Here is a 22,117-nt window from a genome sequence, read left to right on the forward strand (position 1 = left end):
ATGTTTTATTTACCTCCTTTAGATACCAAAAGTATATAAACAAACAAATTAATTCTCCTTATATCCCATGTCTTATTAAGGGTTAAGTAGCAGAGCAAAATTTATTGTTCGCAGGCTAAGAATTGGCCACACACGGCTGTCACATGGACACTTGATGGCTTCGGAGAAATCACCTGTTTGTGAAAAGTGAAAAAACTAAATAATACCTACAAATAAATAAATAAATAAATTTAAACAAAAATTTTATATATTTCTTTACCATAACGTTACAACAAATCGTTCTTTAAGTGCTATTGTTTTACTAAGGTTACTGTATTTAGTCAGGTTGGGTAGTATTTCATTCAAAATATATTCAAATGGAACAACGAAAACTGATTTGCTTGCGCACTGAAAACGTACGAAAATACGACAGTACGACATAAATCGTATCCAAAGTACGCTTGACCTAACTCAGCTAATAATATAACAGATTTATTAATTCTAATGAGACGAAGTTGGCATGGTCATTATAGTGTTGTATAAAAAATTATTTTGAAGTGTCGTTAAGGAATAAAAGTCGATTTTTTACATTTTTATTCATATATTTCTCTTCTGTAAAACAAAAACAACAATAAAGTTATGGCAAATTTTGGCATTGAATGCTTTGGCATTAAACCCCATGAAAATAAATTTAATACTTTCTAACAGAACAAGATATATACATAGAAATAATATAAGTATGAAAATGGGTGGTAATACTACATTATTAATTTTTCTCTAACATCGTGTGAAAATACTCTTGTAAAAATACTCTATGACTAAGGCATTGTTAACACGATAGAAAATTATTAAGTATTAAGTAATTTTCCGATAAATTAAAGTAGGTATTACAATTATCACTAGAAGTCTGACTAAATTACTTCCATTTTGCAATCTACTACAGACTGCGTATCACTGACTTCCTTTCCTTCGACTAATTCACCAGTTTGTACATTAACATATTGTTTTTCCCCTTCGTTGTTGTTGAACCGATTTGAAACTTCGGTTTTGACGGGTGGAGAAAACTTCGATTCTTTTAAATCGTGTTCTTCGAAGACAACTTTCTCTTCAGGACCGTTTTCTTCCACAAGTTTCATATTATCACAACTCATGAAGCCTTCTACTTGGTGATTCTTACTCTGTAAGAAATGTAACTTTTTATGTTCGCGGAGGTAGTGACTTTGCGGTACAGTATAATCACAACAGTCACAAGTGTAAGCATTCGTTAAACCGGAAATACAAGCATGACGCTTTTGGTGATTGTCCACGGCGTCCTTTCTACTACTGGAGTAGGGACAAAATGAACACCAAAAGTATTTCTTGTCTTCATCTTTCAGCTGCGTACTTTTTTCTTGCAACTGAAGTAACGTATCGATTTGCTGATCCGCGGTACTTTCCACGGTTTCTTCTTGACTAATTGTATTGGTAACTTCAATTGATTCGTCGATTTCTAATTCAGAATCTTCACTGGAACGTCTGGCTGCGTGTGCCTCAGCGTTCATCTTGTGTTTCTTCAAGTGTTGTACATAATTCGCATAGTATTTGACGGAATAATCACAGTCTTCGCATTTGTATCGCTGTTTGGCTCCGTGGAGACCCAAATGTACTTTATACTGTTCTCTTTTTTCGAAAGCGGTAGGGCACATATGGCACTTGTATCGCTTCTCTTTTAAACGGCCGTTTTTCATAATAGGCTGGTAAATGAAATTGGGATTCCCCCTCATTAACTCAGCTATATTATAATCTAATATTCTAGGAGGCGAGGGATCTCTGTCCATTTCGGCCGCATGTTTTTGTTCAGCTTCAGATTTTTGCAGAAACAAGTCTGTTCCTGACAATGGCACATTTTGCGAGGATTTCACGGGTTTGTTTAAAAGACTACATAAAGTACTCTCCACTACGGCCCAAATAGGTTCCCCATTTTCGACTTTTATTTTTTGAATATTTGGTCTGGGGTAATTCGAACTGACTATATACATGCCCTGCAAAACTTTGGTTCTATCTTGGTATTCGCTAGTGTGTACTTTAAAATGAGATGCAATATGAGGTTTTTCTCGGGAAGTGTAGGTGCAATGATGGCATTTGAAAAATAATTTGGATCCGTGGAACCTTTTGTGGATTCCAAACTCGTTTTCCTTGAGGAACCTAGCAGGACATTCTTTACAGAAGTAAAGAACCGTTCCTGTACCCGAAGAGCTATCAATTTCTTCAACGTCCATCAGTTCTTCAAAGTCGTCCTGTGTGGTAGCCTCAGGAACAAGATGAAGTCCTATTGACCTGCTCAATTCTTTAATTTGCTCTTCATCGGTTTTAGACGGATCTACCAGTCGGTGGACTATACCATTTGATCCTTGGTGTACTTTAGAATGAGATGATAATACACCTGCGTTAGCACATATATAGTTACATTCTGTGCATCTGTGTTCGACTTCGTTATTTTTGGAAGCGTTGGACGTTTTGTCCCGTATACTATGCATTTTTTCGTGTTCTTGAATATTAACTTTTCTTAAGTTGACGTGCGGGCAATATCTACACTTGAACATTTTACAAAACTTTCCATTTTTTGAAACCCACACTAATGGTATATCTGGTAAACTTTGAAGGTTAATGTTAAACGAGGACTGCGTTATTTCTTCGATATCATCTGTCATTTCGTCTAAGTACATAGCTTCGCCGTTTTGTTTATGTGTAGCTATATTGATGCCATGAACTTTGAGATGTTGGTGAAGTAGATGTCGTTTGCTGACATTATAAGAGCAATGACTGCAAGTGTACTGGCCGCCTCTTGGTTTATGGAATTGCTTGTGATAAGTATATTGAGATTTAGAGTTTGTAACATAAGGACAAGTCATACATTTGAATTTTTTGCCGTCACCATCATTAACTGATTTTTCAGCCATTTTGTTTAAAAATTCGTCCGGATCGGATATACCATGCAGCTTCAAGTGATCGTTGATATCGTCTTTTTGGCTAACATAGAATTTACAATAAAAACATTTAAATATGCTGTCTTCTGCAGGTATGTGTCCTGAAAGATGCTGCTCAAATTCCATATTGTCGTCACTGGAAAAAGGGCAAACAGTACACTTGAAGGATCCATCTTGGCTAACATCAATGTGATCTGGTTCATCGGAAACTTCTTCTACTTCAATTTTTTCGTGGCCGTGCTTGCTGCTGATAACTCGGATATCTCCACTGTGTTTTAATCTGCAGTGTCTCTGTAAAAGAAAAAAATAACTTTATTATTGTGTTAAACATCTCTAATCTGCATGCACGACAAACGTTGAAGCACACGTAAGTTCGAACTACATAAGCACTAAATTATTTTTAATACTGTTAGTGTTTGCTCTATATTATGTATCTACTCTAAGTGGAAAACAATATTTATTGAAGGTAAAACGAAAGATTTATTGCATTTTGGTATCCATTATTATCTGACAGCTGCTGTAATAAAGGATTCAAAATAAATTATTCAAAAATAGTGTAATATTGGCTTTATTATTGCTCTTTATATTTTTACCTAAGCCGTTTTTTAACGACGCTGTCTCCCAGTAAAAACCTTGGCGCTGAAAACTATTATAGCCCTTGAAGTTGTCCCCAAAAGCAACTTTCTTGTGATGTTGATGTTGTGATTTTCTCCATTTAACTGTTAAAAGAAGTTTCTTCATTTTCGCTTTTTATAATGAAATATTGAATATGGTGTAGTAACTAATTTCAAATTCACGACCAATTCTTAACCTTCATTCAGAACAGCACAAAAATCCTTTTTGCCTCTGTCTGAAACATACTAAAGTGCTCGCTCGGTGAGTTTCTATTTAATATAAACAGGCTGAGTTTTAATGCGACATTGGTCGATAATTCCATTATGGTACAGAATATTCATTAAAGATATTTACAAAAAATGTAGACAATGATATTCTCCAGACTTAGAAAATATGCCGAATTTCACTACGGTGATTTAATCACGATGATTTAGAAATCACCGGTAATTACCGTTACTTGGTAATTTCATCAAAAGAAGATAAAAAGAACGTATGGAAAGAATACTTGGGAGAAACTTTTCCACGACCTTAGAACAATACAAGAACCCACCATTGAAGAAAATTCAGGTCCGAAATCTTACCAGAAGAAATAACGGCAGCCGTCAGACAAATGAAGGATGGAAAGGTAACGGGACTTGCAGAACAAATAAAAATAATAACTGAAATATTTAATGAAATTTACAAATCAGGAAAAATACCAGTAGAGTGGCTCAAATCGGAGTTCGTACCATTGCCCAAAAAACCAGGGGCAAAAGTTTGTGAAGAGTATATGACCATAAGCCTAATGAGCCATCTGCTGAAGCTGTTTATAAAGGTCAGCCACAAAATAATTTACCGGAAATGCGAGGAATAAATTGCGCCCAATCAGTTTGGATTTGTGAACGCCATTGGTACGGGGCAAGTTTTATTTAGCGTCCAGGTATTGTTTTAGAAATGTAGAGATGTCAGCTGTGATGTTTTTGCATGTCTGATTGACTACAAGAAGGTTTTCGATAGAGTCAGGCATGAACAAATGATGGAAGTGCTAAAGAGGACAGGGATTGACGGAAAAGACTTAAAAATAATAGCTAATTTGTATTGGAATCAATAAGCGGTGCTCCGAATAGATGGTGAATATACAGATCAGGTCAAAATCTTAAGGGGAGTGAGACTGGGGTGCATTAATTTCACCACTGATATTGAATATGTACTCGGAGCACATTTTTGAAGAGGCTCTAAAAGATATTGATAAAGGCATCTCAATAAATGGAGTGAAAGCTAATAACATGCGGTATGCAGATGATACAATAGTGTTTGTGTTTTCCAATACTATAGAAGGGCTGCAAAACTAATAAACAAAATGATGAATGCACGGAAACAAGTAGAACATATGTACTGGATATAAACACCAGCAAAATCAAGCTAATGATCATCAGCAAGGAAAACATAACTGGAGCAAATCTGTATGTGAACCAAATAAGAATTAAATGTGTCTCACAGTACAACTACCTACTTGGGAACTATAATCAATGAGTCGTGGGACAATACCCAAGAGATTTAATGTCGCATCGGAAAGGCAAAAAGTGCATCTTGACTATGAGCTCTGTGTTCAAGACCCATGACCTTAGCCTAGAAACAAAAATAAGGCTCCATAAATGTTACGTGTACTCAGTGCTTCAGTACGGAGTAGAAACGTGGACATTGAAAGCGGAAACTCAGGCTTTTGAGCTATGGTTATGCAGAAGGATCCTGAAGATACCATCGACAGACAAAGTCACCAATGAAGAAGTACTACGGAGGATAAACACAACGGCGGATTTGGTCAACATCGTGAAGGGTCGTAAGCAGGGTGCAGGGTAATTAGGGTGCCTGTCTGGAACGGACAGGCACCCTAAGAAGAAGAAGTGATCGGTGACCAGATATATCAGTTATCAATTTGACCGTCACCGTCTCACAAGATTTTAGGAACGGTGTAGTAAGTAGTACTGGTTGCCTAACTGCCTGAGAATTACAATGTTCTGAGTTGAATAGTAAGTATGCTGGTTTTTACGAAACGGATTTCCATAGGTATTTTATGTAATTATCTACTGATATTTTCCGTTTTAAAATAATAAATTTAAAATAATTGAATAATAATAATTAAATAATAATAATATTTTTTCTTTCGTAAAAAAAGCTTACAAAACAATTAAAAAATATAATTCTGGAGTTAATTTTGAGTTTTATTTAAAGATGAAGCATTGTTAAGAAAGTTTTATAGTGATTTAAATGGATTACTTTATTATTGATATTGTAAATTTATTAATATACATAAGTCAAACCGCCTAGTTAAGCTAGTGAAACATAATCAATATTAGCAATATGTTGTAATAGTAGCACCTAATACAGAGTGATCGCGATCGTGTTTTTAGTTTACAATTAAAATGACCACCTGTACATAAAAAAGGTGATCACCGTCACCGTTTAAAATCACCGTTATTAAAAATTACGATCACGACGTGATTTTAAAATCACCACTTTCACCATTACTAGTATTAAATTTGTAAGTCCGTCTTTTCTTAAAACCGACCCTATGACTTCATTTTCATATGCATTAAATCCACTTCTGTTTAATAATGCCAAAATCTTATACGAAGTTTTTGAGAGAGCTATTCCCTTGTCGTTTCGGCATAAACTCTTATTTGGTCCTTTTTGTGGAAAGGGGAATATCACTGAGATTTATAATTCGACTGGCATATCTTTTTTAGTCCTATATTTTTTTCTTTATTAATTCTTACATTTCTAAAACTAGGATCAAAGATATCAACCGAAGACGGGCAAGACAAGGGATGAATCATAAAATATAAGAATGAATTATGAGTGAAAACGGACAAAGAACGAAAGTCCGGAGAGGTAAAACGAAACTCAGAAAGTATGATGCTGATTGTTGCTATGTCCAAATTCGTATTTTTTAAATTGCAACTACTTATTGGAATCTTACATAAATAAAACCCTGTTAGTCTCAAGATATAGTTATCACTAAATGTACACATGTGGTACTTAAAAGAATTAAATGTATTACTGATCTACCATTTTTTCTTCTTGCCACTTTAGATAATAAAACTGCAGATAGAATGTTTTTAAGTCTATCTGCAATAACAAATTAAGATAGTATCGATATCTTTATTTGTCAACCTCCAAGCATTAAGAGTTTTATGGTATGTGTAAAATAGTGCACTTGACAATTCAATTGGATTTTTTAAATTCTTATCGAGTCTTTTATCGCGTCATTCCAGGTAATCCAATTTTGTAAGAACTATAAGTTACGATAGCAGTAAACCTTTTAAAAATTCATGTACGTCAGATAGTGGAGAATACTATTTGTTCTTTGTTCGGTACTTTACAATCTACAGACATAAGAAATTGTGAAAAATTATCACGATATAATTTATGCGTGTTAGTTTTCATCTAAAACTTTTTTATTATACGCACCATTATCAGCTTCACTGTGTATTTACCGTGAATAACAAGCACCCTTAGGAGAGCTGTTGGAGAATCTTAGCAAAGATATCTGGCAGATATCTTTGCTAAGATATCTAGACAGACTAAGCTATCTAGACAGGACAGTCTGAAATATGCAAGATAACGAGCCGGTAACTTGGTAATATTACCTGACGCAGATGCTTATAGACTATAGCTCTGTTCGTAGCTACTTTTTCAGGTTCAGGAGGGCACAGTCTGACCAGTGGTTTTACTGTGGTCTTTTGGATAATGTGACACACACTATGTTAGAGTACGAGCGGTGGGCGGATGAAAGAGAAGTTTGAAAGAGAGTGTGTAACTGTAGAATGTTTGATTTCATGAGGAAATGGTAGAGAAAATGATGATAGATGAGTGGTGATGGACACGGATCCACAAATTTATCAGAAAGCTACTCTCTTCAAAAAACGAGAGGAGAGGAAACTCTCAACTGAGTTCTAAAACCGAGCGAGTAGCACCTAGGTAGGGTTCGGACTGTAGCAGGCCGAAATAAAACACGAAGTGAGAGAGACTACAGCCTCGCTAAGGCAGATGGTTGAAAGTCTTTGGTGGTTAGTGTGGTTTTCCGATGAATGTTTGGGAGAAAGAATGGGAATTGGGTGATAGCAGGACATCAGAAGAGAAGTTATTTTTTAAACAGCGGTTCCATCCTGATGTCTGGAGTGATTGAGGAGAAGTTTTTAGTTGGACGCTGACCGTCTCGCAGTGATGACGAGACACAACGTCGTTAGTCGCCAAATAACCCTAGAAGCACTAGAAACAAATACTATCTGGGTCACAGGTGTATGTATATAAAGATTTTCCTTCTTCTTTTACAGTAAAAAAAAGTTGAACTCGAGCTGGAGCTAGTCCCTTAACATTACAGACCACGGCCAGCGAATGAGCGTGAGAGAAGATTATATATACCCTAGTTACTTGGAAAAAAAATTCTAGTTTTATCTTTCTTCGTTTAAGTGCTGTTCTTTCAAGGATTACCCTATCCTTTAGTATATTTTCCTCACTTTAATGTGGTTAAATATCCAGTACAAATTATACAGTTTCAGTAATGTGCGGTTGATTGTCATCTATCTTGAAACAACCTTCATTTATACGGATTATTTAGCACGTGGTATTGACAATATTGTTATAGAACAATCTTTGAACTTGTAATAACTGTATAAAATAATTTTCAGTTGTAATATTATTCAATAGTTTTAGTATACTTAGATTTACCGGTTTTGCAAACTTCTGTTGAGACGACGCCATTAATCGAAAAAAAAAAATGTTCTTGATCTACATTTCGCTTTAAACAAATTTTGACGCTAAACAAAACTTAACAACCTTTAATACTATATCGATTCTTATATAATATTGAATTCGATAACAGAAACGTTGTAAGGAATTAATTGTGGTAAGTATTTAATATTCTCTCGAGAGTTGTGAAAACTTGTCGCTTTTCTTGCTCGATCGTGATCGCTAATTCTGCGAGGTAAGCCCAACTGAATTAAAGCCAGAAAGGCTCAATTCCGGGTACCTGGGGATACAAAGGTTTTTTTATTGACCTTCTCCTGACGTATCTAGAGTTACCATATCTTCCCTAATTTCTTGTTGAACAATAATGGACCAGGAATAAACCAACAATGGAGCTTGCCCAGAATCTAAAAAAGTCCAGTGATTTCAGAAGCGGCTCGACGGCAGGCTATAAAATGTAATTGAAAGCCGCAACCAAATATTTTTAAGTCACAGTATATGATGGTATAGGATGCCAAACAACCCCTTTATCTACAATGTACAACTATTTAACATATGATGATGATATGTTAAGATAAAATAGTGGAAAAAAATTGGAGTAAAGGCTGCAGCTATGGAGATGACCCATTAATTAGTAAGTATCAGTCAATAATATAAGGAATAGGAGGTTACTACGTTTCCGTATCGCCTTTAATGATGTCTGCAGTTACACACGGACTACCAGGACGAAAATATAAATACAATGTATAATTACAAACAATATTCATTGATTTGGAGAAAGCGTAGCATAGAGCACTTCGAGAGGCAAAGAGAAAATGATGGAACATCTTGTTAATTGACGATAGTAACATCTTCCGATTCAGACTAACATAATATCTTCTTCAAGCTCACTTAAACAGAATTTAAAAGAGTTTATTTAAATGGAATATAAAATTCAACCAACGAAAATCTATTCATTTGTATTCGCTAGTAGGAAAGACAATAGCCTTCATGTTATATAATCGACAATTACTTAAAACCAATACGGGGTTTATAAGCTGCGTTGCAGATATAGAACCTTTTGTTTGAGACGGTCCACCGGACCAATGGGTTGGGTTTAAATAATTGGTCTTCTCTCTCTCATTCATGACTTAAGGTACCAAACTCTGGAAACTGTATTAACTTGCAGATTAAAACAAGTGAAAGTTGCCAGATATGAAGAGAACATTAAGTAGCAGCAGCTACCTGCACAAAACTATCCACAGAAAAGAGCTACGAAACTTTTATGATCATGAATCAATAGTAAACTGCGGATTAAAATACACAAAAAGAAATTTGTATTGTTGTAAGAAGCGGTGCGGAATTTGAGTTGGCTGGTATCAACCAATGGTTCAAGTTGTACATTTTTCGAGCAGGGAAAAATATGTTCCCTTAAAGTGATCTCATATATCGACCACTTGTCACCCCTTTTTTAAAATTTAATATGTTTTTCAGGTAATTTAAAGGTTTTTATACCTAGATATTAGGCTAGTTTCAACTACCCCCAAGATGTTTCACTGATGAAAACGTTTTGAAGAAAAGTTTAATCCGTTTGGTTATTTTTTTAAAATTTTAATAAAAATATACCATCATACATCAGAAGTTTTTACTTCATGGTAAGTTTTTTTATTCGTATGGACTTTGGACTTAGAGAAGAAAGAGTCTAACGGGGTCAAATCGATGTCGTTCTCAAATAAATATGGACCGATGACGCTGCCAGCCCAAAATCCACATCAAACAATGACTTTTTTGAGATGGCTTGGTCGCCTTTGGATCTGATCAGGTTCAGGTATCGTCCCAAATTCAACAATACTGTTTGTTGACGTACTCATTCATTAAAAAATGGGCCTGATCGCTGAAGATGATTTTTTGATGAAAATTACGGTCAGTTTATAACTGCTCCACAGCCCATTCAGCGAATGCACGTCGTTTCATAGCTGTCTATTGTCGTTTACCTTTAGCTTCTGGGTTAGTTGAATTTTGTACTGATGCAGGCCCAAGTGACGACGCAAAATTCTCCAAGTTGCGGTCTGTGAACGGCAGATGTGAAATCGACTGCCTGGGATTCTTCTGCAAATTCTCACGGTCAACGGCGATGTTTTCTACAGATTTTGCGTTTCGTCCAATGGATATAAAAGTGCCAGTCATTCAACATTTTAAATCAAAATAAGTTCGAATCGTGGTATTTTACAAACAAGACCACTATGGTGATCTTAAAATGTAAAAGTATTTTGCCTTTTCACCGTGTTCGATAATTCCCAGGGAGAATGTCGATTAAAGAAAACAAGACTTACCTTTTCTAAACAATAATTAATGTAAATACGAGTAAATCTAATAATATAATACGACATTCTCTGCCCATTTCTTCAAATACAGCAAATAAACGGCGTATAAATATTTCTGTTGTACATTATTTTATATTTCCGTTAAAGTGGAAAATTGCAAACTATTTTTACGACGGGCGTTTGTAGATATTTTACTGAAAATATTAAGCTAGGATCTTTTCTATTCCTTTGAACATAAAGGGATAGAAAAGATCGTAGTATTAGATTTACATCTATTTGATTCATAAAGTCGCGTATCGACTTACAGGTTTTTTACCAACCACCAATATACAAATATATGTGTTTTTTATCCCTCTTTGCAAGCCGTACCTGATAATACCAAAAGGCTGAAATAAGTGTAATACAGCAGTAAATAGTCAAGATATATATATATATATATATATATATATATATATATATATATATATATATATATATATATATATATATACAGGGTTGTGAATAGTTAAACGGGCCATATTTTACATCAAAATTCATTTGAAACTAGTTGTAGAGCACTGAAATCTGAAAACAATTGTTCTTTTTGCACTTTTGTTACATATGCCAGAGTATTCTTATAAAATTTAGGCCACACGTAGTGCAGAATGGTTATAAAGTGTTACGGTGAAGTTAGATATTAATAATATTTAAATTATTAATATTGTTTAAAAAACAATAAAGCTGATAAAATGTACTCAGTTGAGGAGAAAGTAGCAATAATAAGATGTCAGGTTGCAAGATGTCAGAAGCTTAAGAGGTGCTTATGTGGGGACAGACCACATGCTAGTCAAAGCGAAATTAAAAATAAAATTAACCAGAGATAAAAATCACAAACCCAACGGAAAGAACAAATACAACGTCGATGCTCTAAAACAAGAATATATAAGAAATACATTGGCTAAGAAACTGGTAATTAACCTAACTGTATCACAAAAAACTGGAGAGTCTAAACGAAGTCATAACTGGAGTCTAATTGGAGAGATTCAAAAGAAGAGAAAATAAAAAAAAAAGGGATAGAAAATCCTATAAAAGGAAGGATTAGAAGAAGAGGATCATTTGAAAGAAGAAGAAGAAGGATCATTTGAAAGGAAATATAAGGCAAAAAACGCAGAAGTAAAAAAACAAGCCAGAAAAGATACAAGAAACTATATAAATGAGATGTTAAATTTACCAGAAAAAGCAGCGCAAGAAAACGACCTACGGATACAATATACAATCATACGAAACCTAACAGGAAAAGCACAAGGAAATATACGAGAACTTAAGGATAAACAAGGAAATAGAATAAAAAATGAGAAAGAAATAATACAAAGATGGAAGGAATACTTCGAGGAAATAAGCATGATATAACACAAATTATGAAGAATAGAGACAAATATTGGAAAAATTACAAGGGAAGAAATTGGAAATACACTAAAACTTAAAGAATGAAAAAGCCGCAGGAATCGACAATATACCCATAGACCTAATAAAAGCATATACTGAGCAATCAATGGAAATGTAACATACACTTCTGAACAAGATATGGACTGACGAAGAATTACCAAAGGAATGGAAAGAGGGATTGATAATAAAAATACCTAAAAAGGAAACCTGAGTCGATGCAATAATTGGCGTGCGATAACACGATTAAGCGCCACATCCAAAGTGTTGACCAAAATTATATTGGAAAGATTAAAGCCGGAACCAGATAAAAAACTGAGAAGTAACCAAGCCGGCTTCCGTGCTAAAAGCTCCATGGTTGAGCACATTTGCACTCTCAGAATTATCTTGGAACATACAAATAAATGGAATAAAAATATTGATGTGTTGAAAAGAGTTTGGCCGTGTAAATATGGTACAAATGTGAAAGGTCCTAGGATTTTCCAAAGATTTGGAATACCATTTGGAAGACCGTGTAAATAGGGTATAGATGTGGAAAATCCCAAGATTTGGGGTAACCCTGAAAATTATAAACTTTATTAAACTCTTCTATGAAGGATACAGAGCCAAACTCTAGCACTCAGGTAAAGTTACAGAAGATATAGCCATAGAAAGCGGAGTCAAACAGGGTTGTGTATTATCCCCTACCCTATTCCTTATTGTGATAGAATTGTGTAATGAGAAAAGTAACTGACGATCGAACAGGCATCAGATGGAATCTATTCAAACAGTTAAAAGATCTTGAATTTGCAGATAACATCTACTAACTGAACACCGAAGTTTTATGCACACAAAAATTGACAAGTTGGCACAGCACTCTGACACCATTGGACTCAGAATAAACAAAGAGACAACCAAACTCCAAAAAACCATAAACCAAACCAAAAAATAATAACCACCCAAATAGTAAAATAATGATAAACGGTAGGGAAGTTGAAGAGGTAGACAAGTTCAGATATTTGGGATCAGTCATGGAAAGGAACGGGAGACGTAAAAAGATATACAGACGAGAATAATAAAGGGTCAATATGCATTCAACGCTTTAAATAAACTTTGGCAAACATGGAAACAGGACAATTCCACAACTAAAAAACTGCAAACTTTTGTAAACAAATGTTTATGAATAATCCTGAAAATATACTGGCCCAACAAAATAACTAATACAAAACTATGGGAAAGCACAAAGCAAACCAACATATCTACTACAGTCAAGGAATAAAAATGGAATACCAACCAGAGCGGAAAAGAAAGAGAGGAAGACCAGACAGCAGCTGAAAAGGAACTACATGAAAAAATTGGAATAAGATGGGGTGAAATTAAAAATAGAGCAAGAAATAGAAGAGAATGCATGGAACTAGTACACAGTTTATAAAGAGAATAGATAAGAAAGAAGATGCGCCGACCCGGCCAGTCAGCCAGAGCAGAGTAAGGCAGGAGAGAGAGAGAGAGAGAGAGAGAGAGACAGAGAGCGAGAGAGAGAGAGAGAATGGACCTAACTGATGTCATGACGTGATGACCTATCTGGGGTCATCTAAAATCTAAAATTTATTCGGCCCAAAAATTTATAGATATTGAAGCATTAATGCGAATTAATGAAAAATGTCTAAAAATAACGCCACGCGTTCTGGCTAATGGTAGACGAGAATTTTACAATCCATTGGGATACTACTTAGTCCAAAATAGCGGATTGTTTAAACAGTTGATACAGTTTTACGTTTAGAAATTATTATAAATTATTTTTTATTCGCACTTTAAATAATAAAAATATACAGTTACAATTAGGAATCACGGTCCCAGTATTTTTAAACTTTTTTAAAATAATTCGAATTGTTTATAACCTGGAATTGGTCTATCATAATATCGTACGCTAAATCAAGATCTGACAGTGCTCGTTCAAATACAATATTATTATTGATTTTTCCTTAACTGAGTATATTTCATTAACTCTATTGCTTTTTAAATAATAAATCTTAAAATAAAAATGTTAATAATTTAAATATTGTTAATACCTTACTTCATGGTGATTGAACGTAACCCGTTATACAGATTCTGCACTACGTGTTGCCTAACTTTAACAACAATACTCTGGCAAATGTAATATATATTGACTATATCTCATGGCTTTTGACGTAAAATATATAGGGAAGGAGCAATTTAACAGTTTAGAAGTTCCCCTTGAATTCCTATGGCCCGTTTGACGATTCATCATCCGATATATATATATATATATATATATATATATATATATATATATATATATATATATATATATATATATATATATGTTTGGATTGGATTTTCTCAGTGGATAAATCCTTTTTTCTTTTAGTCAAATGATGTTATAACTTTTAACAGAATAGATAGACATAAAAATTGTTAAAGTTTTGTCATTCTTGTCCAACCATTAAAATTAAGCACCCAACAAATACGGTTAAAGAAAAATAAGTCGTCGATACCCATCCCATGGTTTAAAGAACATATATTTATAGATATTTGTAATTGTTCTGTAAAGACATGCACAAGCACACAAACACTTCATTAGTCTATATTTAACTGTCAGTTATTTAAAAGGACAAACTGTTATTAGTGGTACCAAGGTCTTTGTCGTATACGACAATTTACAATACTTCGCTAATAGATCGGTCTTGATTAATTATTTTAGAACCGATGATAACAATATTTTTTTGTTAATTTTATGGAGGATAGCAAAGACAGTGTTTGTTAAACTGATATTTAAATTGTGTAATTAGTGTTATTATTTTGATAAACATGTTTATATGTGGATATATCATTATTTATTAATTAAACTTCAGTTTACCTGTCTGTATATATTTTTTTATTTCGAGAACAGAGTGGACTTTCTTATTTACCATTTATCACTCAAGACCAGCTCTATGCTACTGACCAAGAAGAAAAACGGGGCAATAAACAACAAAATGGTAACAGGTATTTTATGACTGAATTTCTTCCAGTGACCTGTAGGTATGTGACCAGTTTAGAACGTCTTTCGGCGCTGTCCCCTTCCCAAACTCCATTCGTTCCTTCTTTTTTCCATGGGTCATACTCGTACTTAAGGTATCTTGCACTTATCGTTTTGAGGGCATCCAACTAGCTTTGGGTCTTCTTTGATCAATACCAGATCAACTGTGTTCTTTCTATTTCCGTCAGATTTCTACTATCTATTCTCGTTTCGTTTGGATATTCACAGTGATCTTCTAAATTTATTCATTTCTACTACTTCTACTACCTTTTTATTATTTTCTGTTGGTCTTCTAGTTTCTGTACCAAAGAATATAGTGCTCTTGATCATAACATCGTAGATGTTAAATTTTCTTTTTTTCGATGTGAATTTCTCTTTTGCTTGTATAACTCTGCAGTTAATATTTGAATACAATTTATTATCATTGATTCTAGTTTTGTCAAATGTTACTTGTAGTCTCGGAAGGCTTTTATATCAAACAAACAAACTCAAGAAAAAAAGTGTGCGAGAACTTTACAAGAAGAAAACTAACAAACGATTGAGACAAATAGAGGGCCAGAAAGAAACATGGACAATGGAAGAAAGATGGAATATTTACAGTAAAGTGTTAAAGAAAACAGTAACTGAAGTGTGTGGAATCAAAAAATATAATAAACAGTTGAAAAGGATAAGATGATGGAATAAAGAATTGAAGGCAGAAATAAGAAAGAAAAAAATGGCATGGAAAAAATACATCGAAACGGGATTAGAAGAACATAAAGAAAAATATTATAGACAGAGACGATTGGTAAAAAAGACAGTCACACAAGCAAAAGCAAAATCATGGAAAGATTTTGGAGACAAACTACAAGAAGGATATGTAACAAATAATAGAAACTTTTGAACAACAATACGACACATGATCACATGAAGGAAGGAAAACAAAAGGAAATAAACGTAGTAAGAGATATATCAAAGCAAATCCAAATAAACCCAGAACAAATAGCTAGGGCATGGAAAGAATATTATAAGAAATTTGATACCGAATTAATAAAGGAAGACAGTGTAATAAATGAAGGAGACGAAAACTTAGAGCTAGAGTAAATAAGTAGAGAAGAAGTAATAAAAGGATTATTAAACATAAAAATAGGCAAGGCAGGTGTGGATGATAAAATTGAACCGGAAATGGAAAAATACACAAAAGAAGAAGGAAACTGGCTATGGAAAATATATAAAGAGGAGTGGAAAAAACAAACAATCATTAAAGACTGGCAGAACAACATTATCGTGAAAATATACAAAAATAGAGAACATGTAAACTGCGAACTATTGAGCAATATATCTGTCATCGGTATACTTTAAAATATATACGAAAATAATAGAGAAGAGACTAAGATAAGAAGTAAAAATGGAACTGGGAGAAGAACAAGCGGTATTAAGACTAGGAAGGCTATTCTAATAATAGAAAGAAGTATATACACAAGGAATCCCTCCTGAAAGAAGAAAGAAAGGACGACCACGGAGAAGTTGGCGCAACGATATTGATGAAGCAATGGCGGCAAGAGACTTGGAAGAGGCAACTGCATATGACAGAAAAAGATGGAAATTGGGGGCGGAGAAGCGGCGACAGCCGTAATCAATCCGTTATTATATATATATATATATATATATATATATATATATATATATATATATATATATATATATATATATATATATATATATATATATATATATATATATATATATATATATATATATATATATATATATATATATATATATATATATATATATAATACAAGGAGAAAACTAGTATTAGCATTCATAGACCTAAGAGCAGTATTTGCGTTGATAAAAATTATAGAAAGTACTTACATAGTAGTATAAAGTAGACGTTGTGGAAATGGATTATCTTAGAAGGTCATGTCGAGTATCGAGAATGGAAAGAATCAGGAATGAGGAAATACGAAACCGTGCAGGAATTAGAGATACTCTTTCAGATAGAATACAAGGAAGGCAATTACAATGGTATGGTCACGTGATGAGAATGGAGGAGGAGCGGTGGCCAAAGAAAGCCTTAATGTATGTTCCGCCAGAAAGAAGGAAAAGGGGAAGACCACCAAATTCCTGGAGAAGAGAAATTACAAAAACAATGCAATCTAGAGGCTTAGAAGAGGGAGATTGGAGAGATAGGAAAAGATGGAGGCTGAAATGCGAGAAGCGGCAATCGCCGTAGGACCCCCGTTATATGATGATGATGATGACTTACATAGAGGTAAAAGGAAGAATACAAATAACAGGAGAAAGATCGGAAGAATTTAATTTGAAGAGACGTAGTAAACAAGGAAATAGTCTCAGCCCTTTGCTATTTATAATGGTAATGAACGAATTGATAAGAAATACTAGAGTAAGAACCAATCAACTACAAACAATAATAGGATAACACAGATTACAACCGGTAACAATAGAGTCCTTAATGTATGCAGACGATACAGTACTAATAGCAGATTCCGAGAATAAAATGCAGCAACTAATGGATATATGGGTGGAACAAATACAAGAACTGAAAATGGAAATTGTCGAGGAAAAAATAAGATAATGATAATTAGCGACAAAAAAAGATGAGGAAGACAATGAAATAAAAATAAAATGTAAAAAGTCAAAATTGGAAATAGTTATAACTTACGAAAACCTGGGAAATATAATAACTAACAACAGAAAAATAGACTGGAAATAACAAATAGAGCAAAGAAATCAAACAAGTTATACTATGCGTTAGCCTCAAAACCGGGAAAAAGAGAACTTACACGAGAGATAAGGATAAAAATATATAACACAATAGTGATACCGACTGTGCTCTATGCAAGTGAAAATTGGACAATTCTGTAAAAACATAAATGCAATGGAGATGAGAAATCTAAGAAGGATAGTTGGAAATACGAAATGGAATAGATTAAGCAACGAGACTATTAGCAACTTGGCAACAAAAAACCAATAATGAATAAAATAACAACGAGATAAATGAACTGGTATCTGGGCATCTGATGAGGATGTAACTCAACAGAACTACAAGAAAAGTCCATGAAGCAAAGAACATCGTAAAAAAACAAAGAAGCAGACCAAGAAAAAAATGGATACAAGTAGTAGAGGCGAGAAAAGTTAAACAAAAATCACTCGAGGAATTGAAAATAATGGCAGGAAATAGAAAAGAATGGAAGATATGGGTGAATGGAAATTAAAATAGCTAGATCAAATCCGACACCGTGATAGGGTGAAAGGAAGGGAAGAAAGAAAGAAAGAAAGGAGTATTTTTCAATTAATTGACGCATTATAGACTCCATCCCCCCTTCTTCTTCTTCTTCTTCGTTTATATAAGCAACTTTGCTTGTTTATTGGCGGGCTGTGGCCAATCTAGTAATCTAGTACCAATTAAATAACGTTTAAAAGTGACTTTAAACATGTATACCTAGTAAGTAGCAGCACTGAAGATGGAATATTTATTCCAAAAACGTGCTGTAATTTAGCCCATAAGGGTTCTTTTAAATAAATAGACCTTTTATAAAGGATTTTTTAGGAAAAATTTTAATAAAGAGAAAAAGTATTTAAACATAGGATCTTTACGTTAGAATCTATAATAATGGAAAAATATTACCCTACGAGGTAGTTAGCAACAACAACTCTATTTGTAGTAAAGTTTAATTATTCAGAAAAAAATACAGTGGACTTTCTTCTTATTTTTCTATTAATTGTAGAGTAATTATAATAAATTAGTGTTTGCCATTAGCATTATTTGATATCTGCTACCTAAGGACGACTCCTTTTTTTTAACAAGAAATGCAGAAAATGCAAAATTTTTTACGTCATACCATTATTATAGATAATGATTGGTAAATGCTATCCAATACACATTTTATAATTTGCAAAATGTCCTTGCAATCTGAACTTTAAAAAGACTAATGAAGTTCTAGGATGATAACAAGCATTGGCGTAGTCAGGTTGGCAATCTCACTACAAACAACTTTACTCTGTTCCGATTTATTTTTATACGTGTATATCGTTGGCATTCATAGATTTCGGGGTCAGACATTTGTAAGAAAAGGTTGTTAGTTATTTTAAAGCTTTGTTTTAGTTCCCCGAATAATTAGTAAGAAACTTATTAAAATCTTAAACATATTGCTGGTGTATGAAGTTTACTTTATCTAGTTGTAGACACAAACAGACAAAAAATATTAAGATAAATAAAATATCTGGAACGACCTGGATCAATTACCTAACTTTATATAGGGCAGATGATACAGAAGATTTAGGCTTCGTACATACTTGCTGTTAGAAATGTTAGTCAAATTTATATCACATTTAAAACTTTTAAAAGTTTAGATTTTGCTTGACATATAATATGATTTTAGAAAGTTCCAAAATAAAGATCGATTTTTAAAATGAGAATATAAATCGGAAATCGAATTATTCAACCCAAATCTGTGTTTTATAAACGTTGCAAAACAAAAAGACGACAAATGTACCGAAATGCACTGGCATGGGGATGTATAATTTGTATCCACGTCATGCCAATTCGTCTAGGCAGATATCCCTTCGTGAAAACGATTTTCTAACACTCTATACTAGAGTAAAATGTAAAATAAAAATAAAATAAACAGCTAAGGTTTGATTTTTATTTCTGCCTCTTGGCTTCCTCAGAGCAAACCCATGGTAAGCTCTCACGAAATAAAACCTTTTCCATACATAGAAGTAAATATTTAAAATATTTTAGACAGACGCTAGAGCGACATCTGCTAACGAGAATATAAATTTGTGTTTTCTAAACTTGCAAAACAAAACAAACCGACGACGAATACATTTCGGTGCATTCGCGTAATGCATTTTCAGAAAAGCAAAATGATAACGGTTATTAAGAACATTACAACAGCAATATCAACTATCTCATCAATCAAAATGGAACATCAAAACAATTTACTCCAAACGAGGGTCTGAGGACAAGGAGGAGGATTAAGTTCAACGCTATATGAAATTGCAATTAATCAAAATAAAACGAAAGTTATGGTAATAAGAAAATGACGAAGTAGAAAAGATAAATATAAAAATAGAAGAAGTAAACATAGAACAAGCACGAACCTTCCAATACTTAGGAGTAGAATTAGAAGACAACGGAAGACAGGAAACATATATTAATAATATAATTAATAAACATATACTACGTAATGAATAATAAATTCAAAAATAAGACTGAAATTACAACAAAAACAAAAATTAATGTATTCAAGTCAATATATAGGCCTGTATTAACTTTTGGATGCGAGTCGTGGGTACTAACTGAACGAAAAAAAGAGTAAAATACAGGCAGTAGAAATAAAATATCTGAGACGAGTTAGAGAAGTTACCAAAAGAGATAGACTACGGAACACTCAAATAAGAGGCTATTTGCAAATAGAGTCAACATTAGAATATATAGAAGGCAACTCAGTTGGTGATGTCATCTTCAGAGAATGGAGAATACAAAACTGGCGAAAGAAATTTTGCAGGCAAAAACTCGAAGCAGAAAGGTAGACCACAACAAACATGGGATAGAACCCTAGGAAACATTATCGAAAAAATGGGAAAAACGGAACTCGTTATATACATTCTGGAATGTGTTTAATTCGTAGAACAATTTTAGCATGTTTTCAATACAGATGTTTCTACAAATAGTTTCTCATGACTTTTAATGTAAAATAATTAGTGAAGCAGGAATTAATCCGTTTAGAGTTTCCTATGACCCATTTTACGATTCATCACCCGGTATAATATGAGACAAATTTTCAATCAAATATGAGTAGAGGCAAATTAGAGGTGTTTCGGAAGCCAGAAAAGCTGGTTTCGTCTCTACCCTGATCCAAGAAAAGTAAGCGTTTGGAGAGGACCTGGTCGACAAGAGAGACTCAGGCACATACAGGATGTTCGTCCATATAGTGGTCTACAAGTTATGGTGTGGACTGGAATAATTTTCATCATCGACCTATTCCCGTTTTTGTGTAAGACTCTTTAAATCAATATCAATATACTGATCGTATCTTTCAACCTGTTGTCCTTACATTTGCCACTGCTGAGGGTCCTGATTTGCTGAACATGCAGGATAATGTAAGGCCACATACTGCAGCAACAGTAAGAGATTGGTTTCATAATGAGCATATTGCACTTTTACCATGGCCAGAACAATCGCTAGATCTTAATCCCATCGAGCATGTACATATACGGATTGCTCCTCATCTGCACAATGTTCATACTAGACAAGATCTTCAAGATCTTAGTTTAGAGGAATGGATCCTATTGGCTCAAAACGAAATTGATAATTTAATTTTAAGAATGTCAAGGCAGTATCAAGCTGTAATTAATACTTCTGGGGAAACACGGATTATTAAACACATTTTTTGTTACATTTTTATGTTTTATATTGACATTTATGTTAAAACTTTCCATTAGATAACTGTACTGAATTTAAGATGAATTTCATTGCTGATTATTTAAGAATTATAACGATATGTCACATTTTAAAATCCAATCAAAATTTATGTATATAAGAAACAAACTTTGTGCTCCTTAGATATTTTTGATGTGTTTACTATATCAGAAAAAGAGAAAAACAAAAAAATCTATGGAAAAACAAAGAAACATGGCGACTAATAGTTGAACTAATTAAACTTTTAACTCGATTTAGAACCAGGGATAAAACATGCTGCTGTTGTAGATTGGATTTAATAGAAAAAATTAAGTACATACATATATTACTACGTATATTCCAGAAACCCCAAGCAAATACTACAGTAATATCAATGATCCAGACACAAAACACTGAAAGAGCTGTTACTCTGACACAAATAGCCTAGAAAAAAAAACAGAATACAATGTGATACTCGAGATGACAAAAGATGAACAAGAGAAAATATTAGTGTATTTTATAAGAGTTATATCGTGTAGACTATTTTTATCAGCTGTGTATCTTATCACGAACGAATGCATGTCAAAAACTACAGCATTTCTAAAATATGTATTCCTTGTATGACATAATCAAGAAAATTTTTAAACAGAAATTGAGTCATCTGACATTATTC

The 22,117-nt window shown here is 33.5% G+C and overlaps 1 protein-coding gene across 7 annotated transcripts in view; it reads right to left on the reverse strand.

Moving 5' to 3' along the window:
• Positions 1 to 314: 314 nt before the first annotated feature.
• Positions 315 to 22,117, reverse strand: part of LOC140445313 (uncharacterized) — a 450,063-nt gene continuing 428,260 nt past the window's right edge. For 6 of the 7 annotated variants that reach the window (XM_072537281.1, XM_072537283.1, XM_072537279.1 and 3 more), the window contains one exon: positions 316 to 3,236. In XM_072537281.1, coding sequence (XP_072393382.1) covers positions 891 to 3,236 — 2,346 coding nt within the window. In that variant the 3' untranslated portion in view covers positions 316 to 890. Of the gene's footprint in view, positions 3,237 to 22,117 lie in introns of all 7 variants that reach the window. The other variant, XM_072537278.1, reaches the window with a different exon arrangement.

Source organism: Diabrotica undecimpunctata, chromosome 7 (assembly GCF_040954645.1).
Source record: "Diabrotica undecimpunctata isolate CICGRU chromosome 7, icDiaUnde3, whole genome shotgun sequence".
NCBI lineage: Eukaryota > Metazoa > Arthropoda > Insecta > Coleoptera > Chrysomelidae > Diabrotica > Diabrotica undecimpunctata.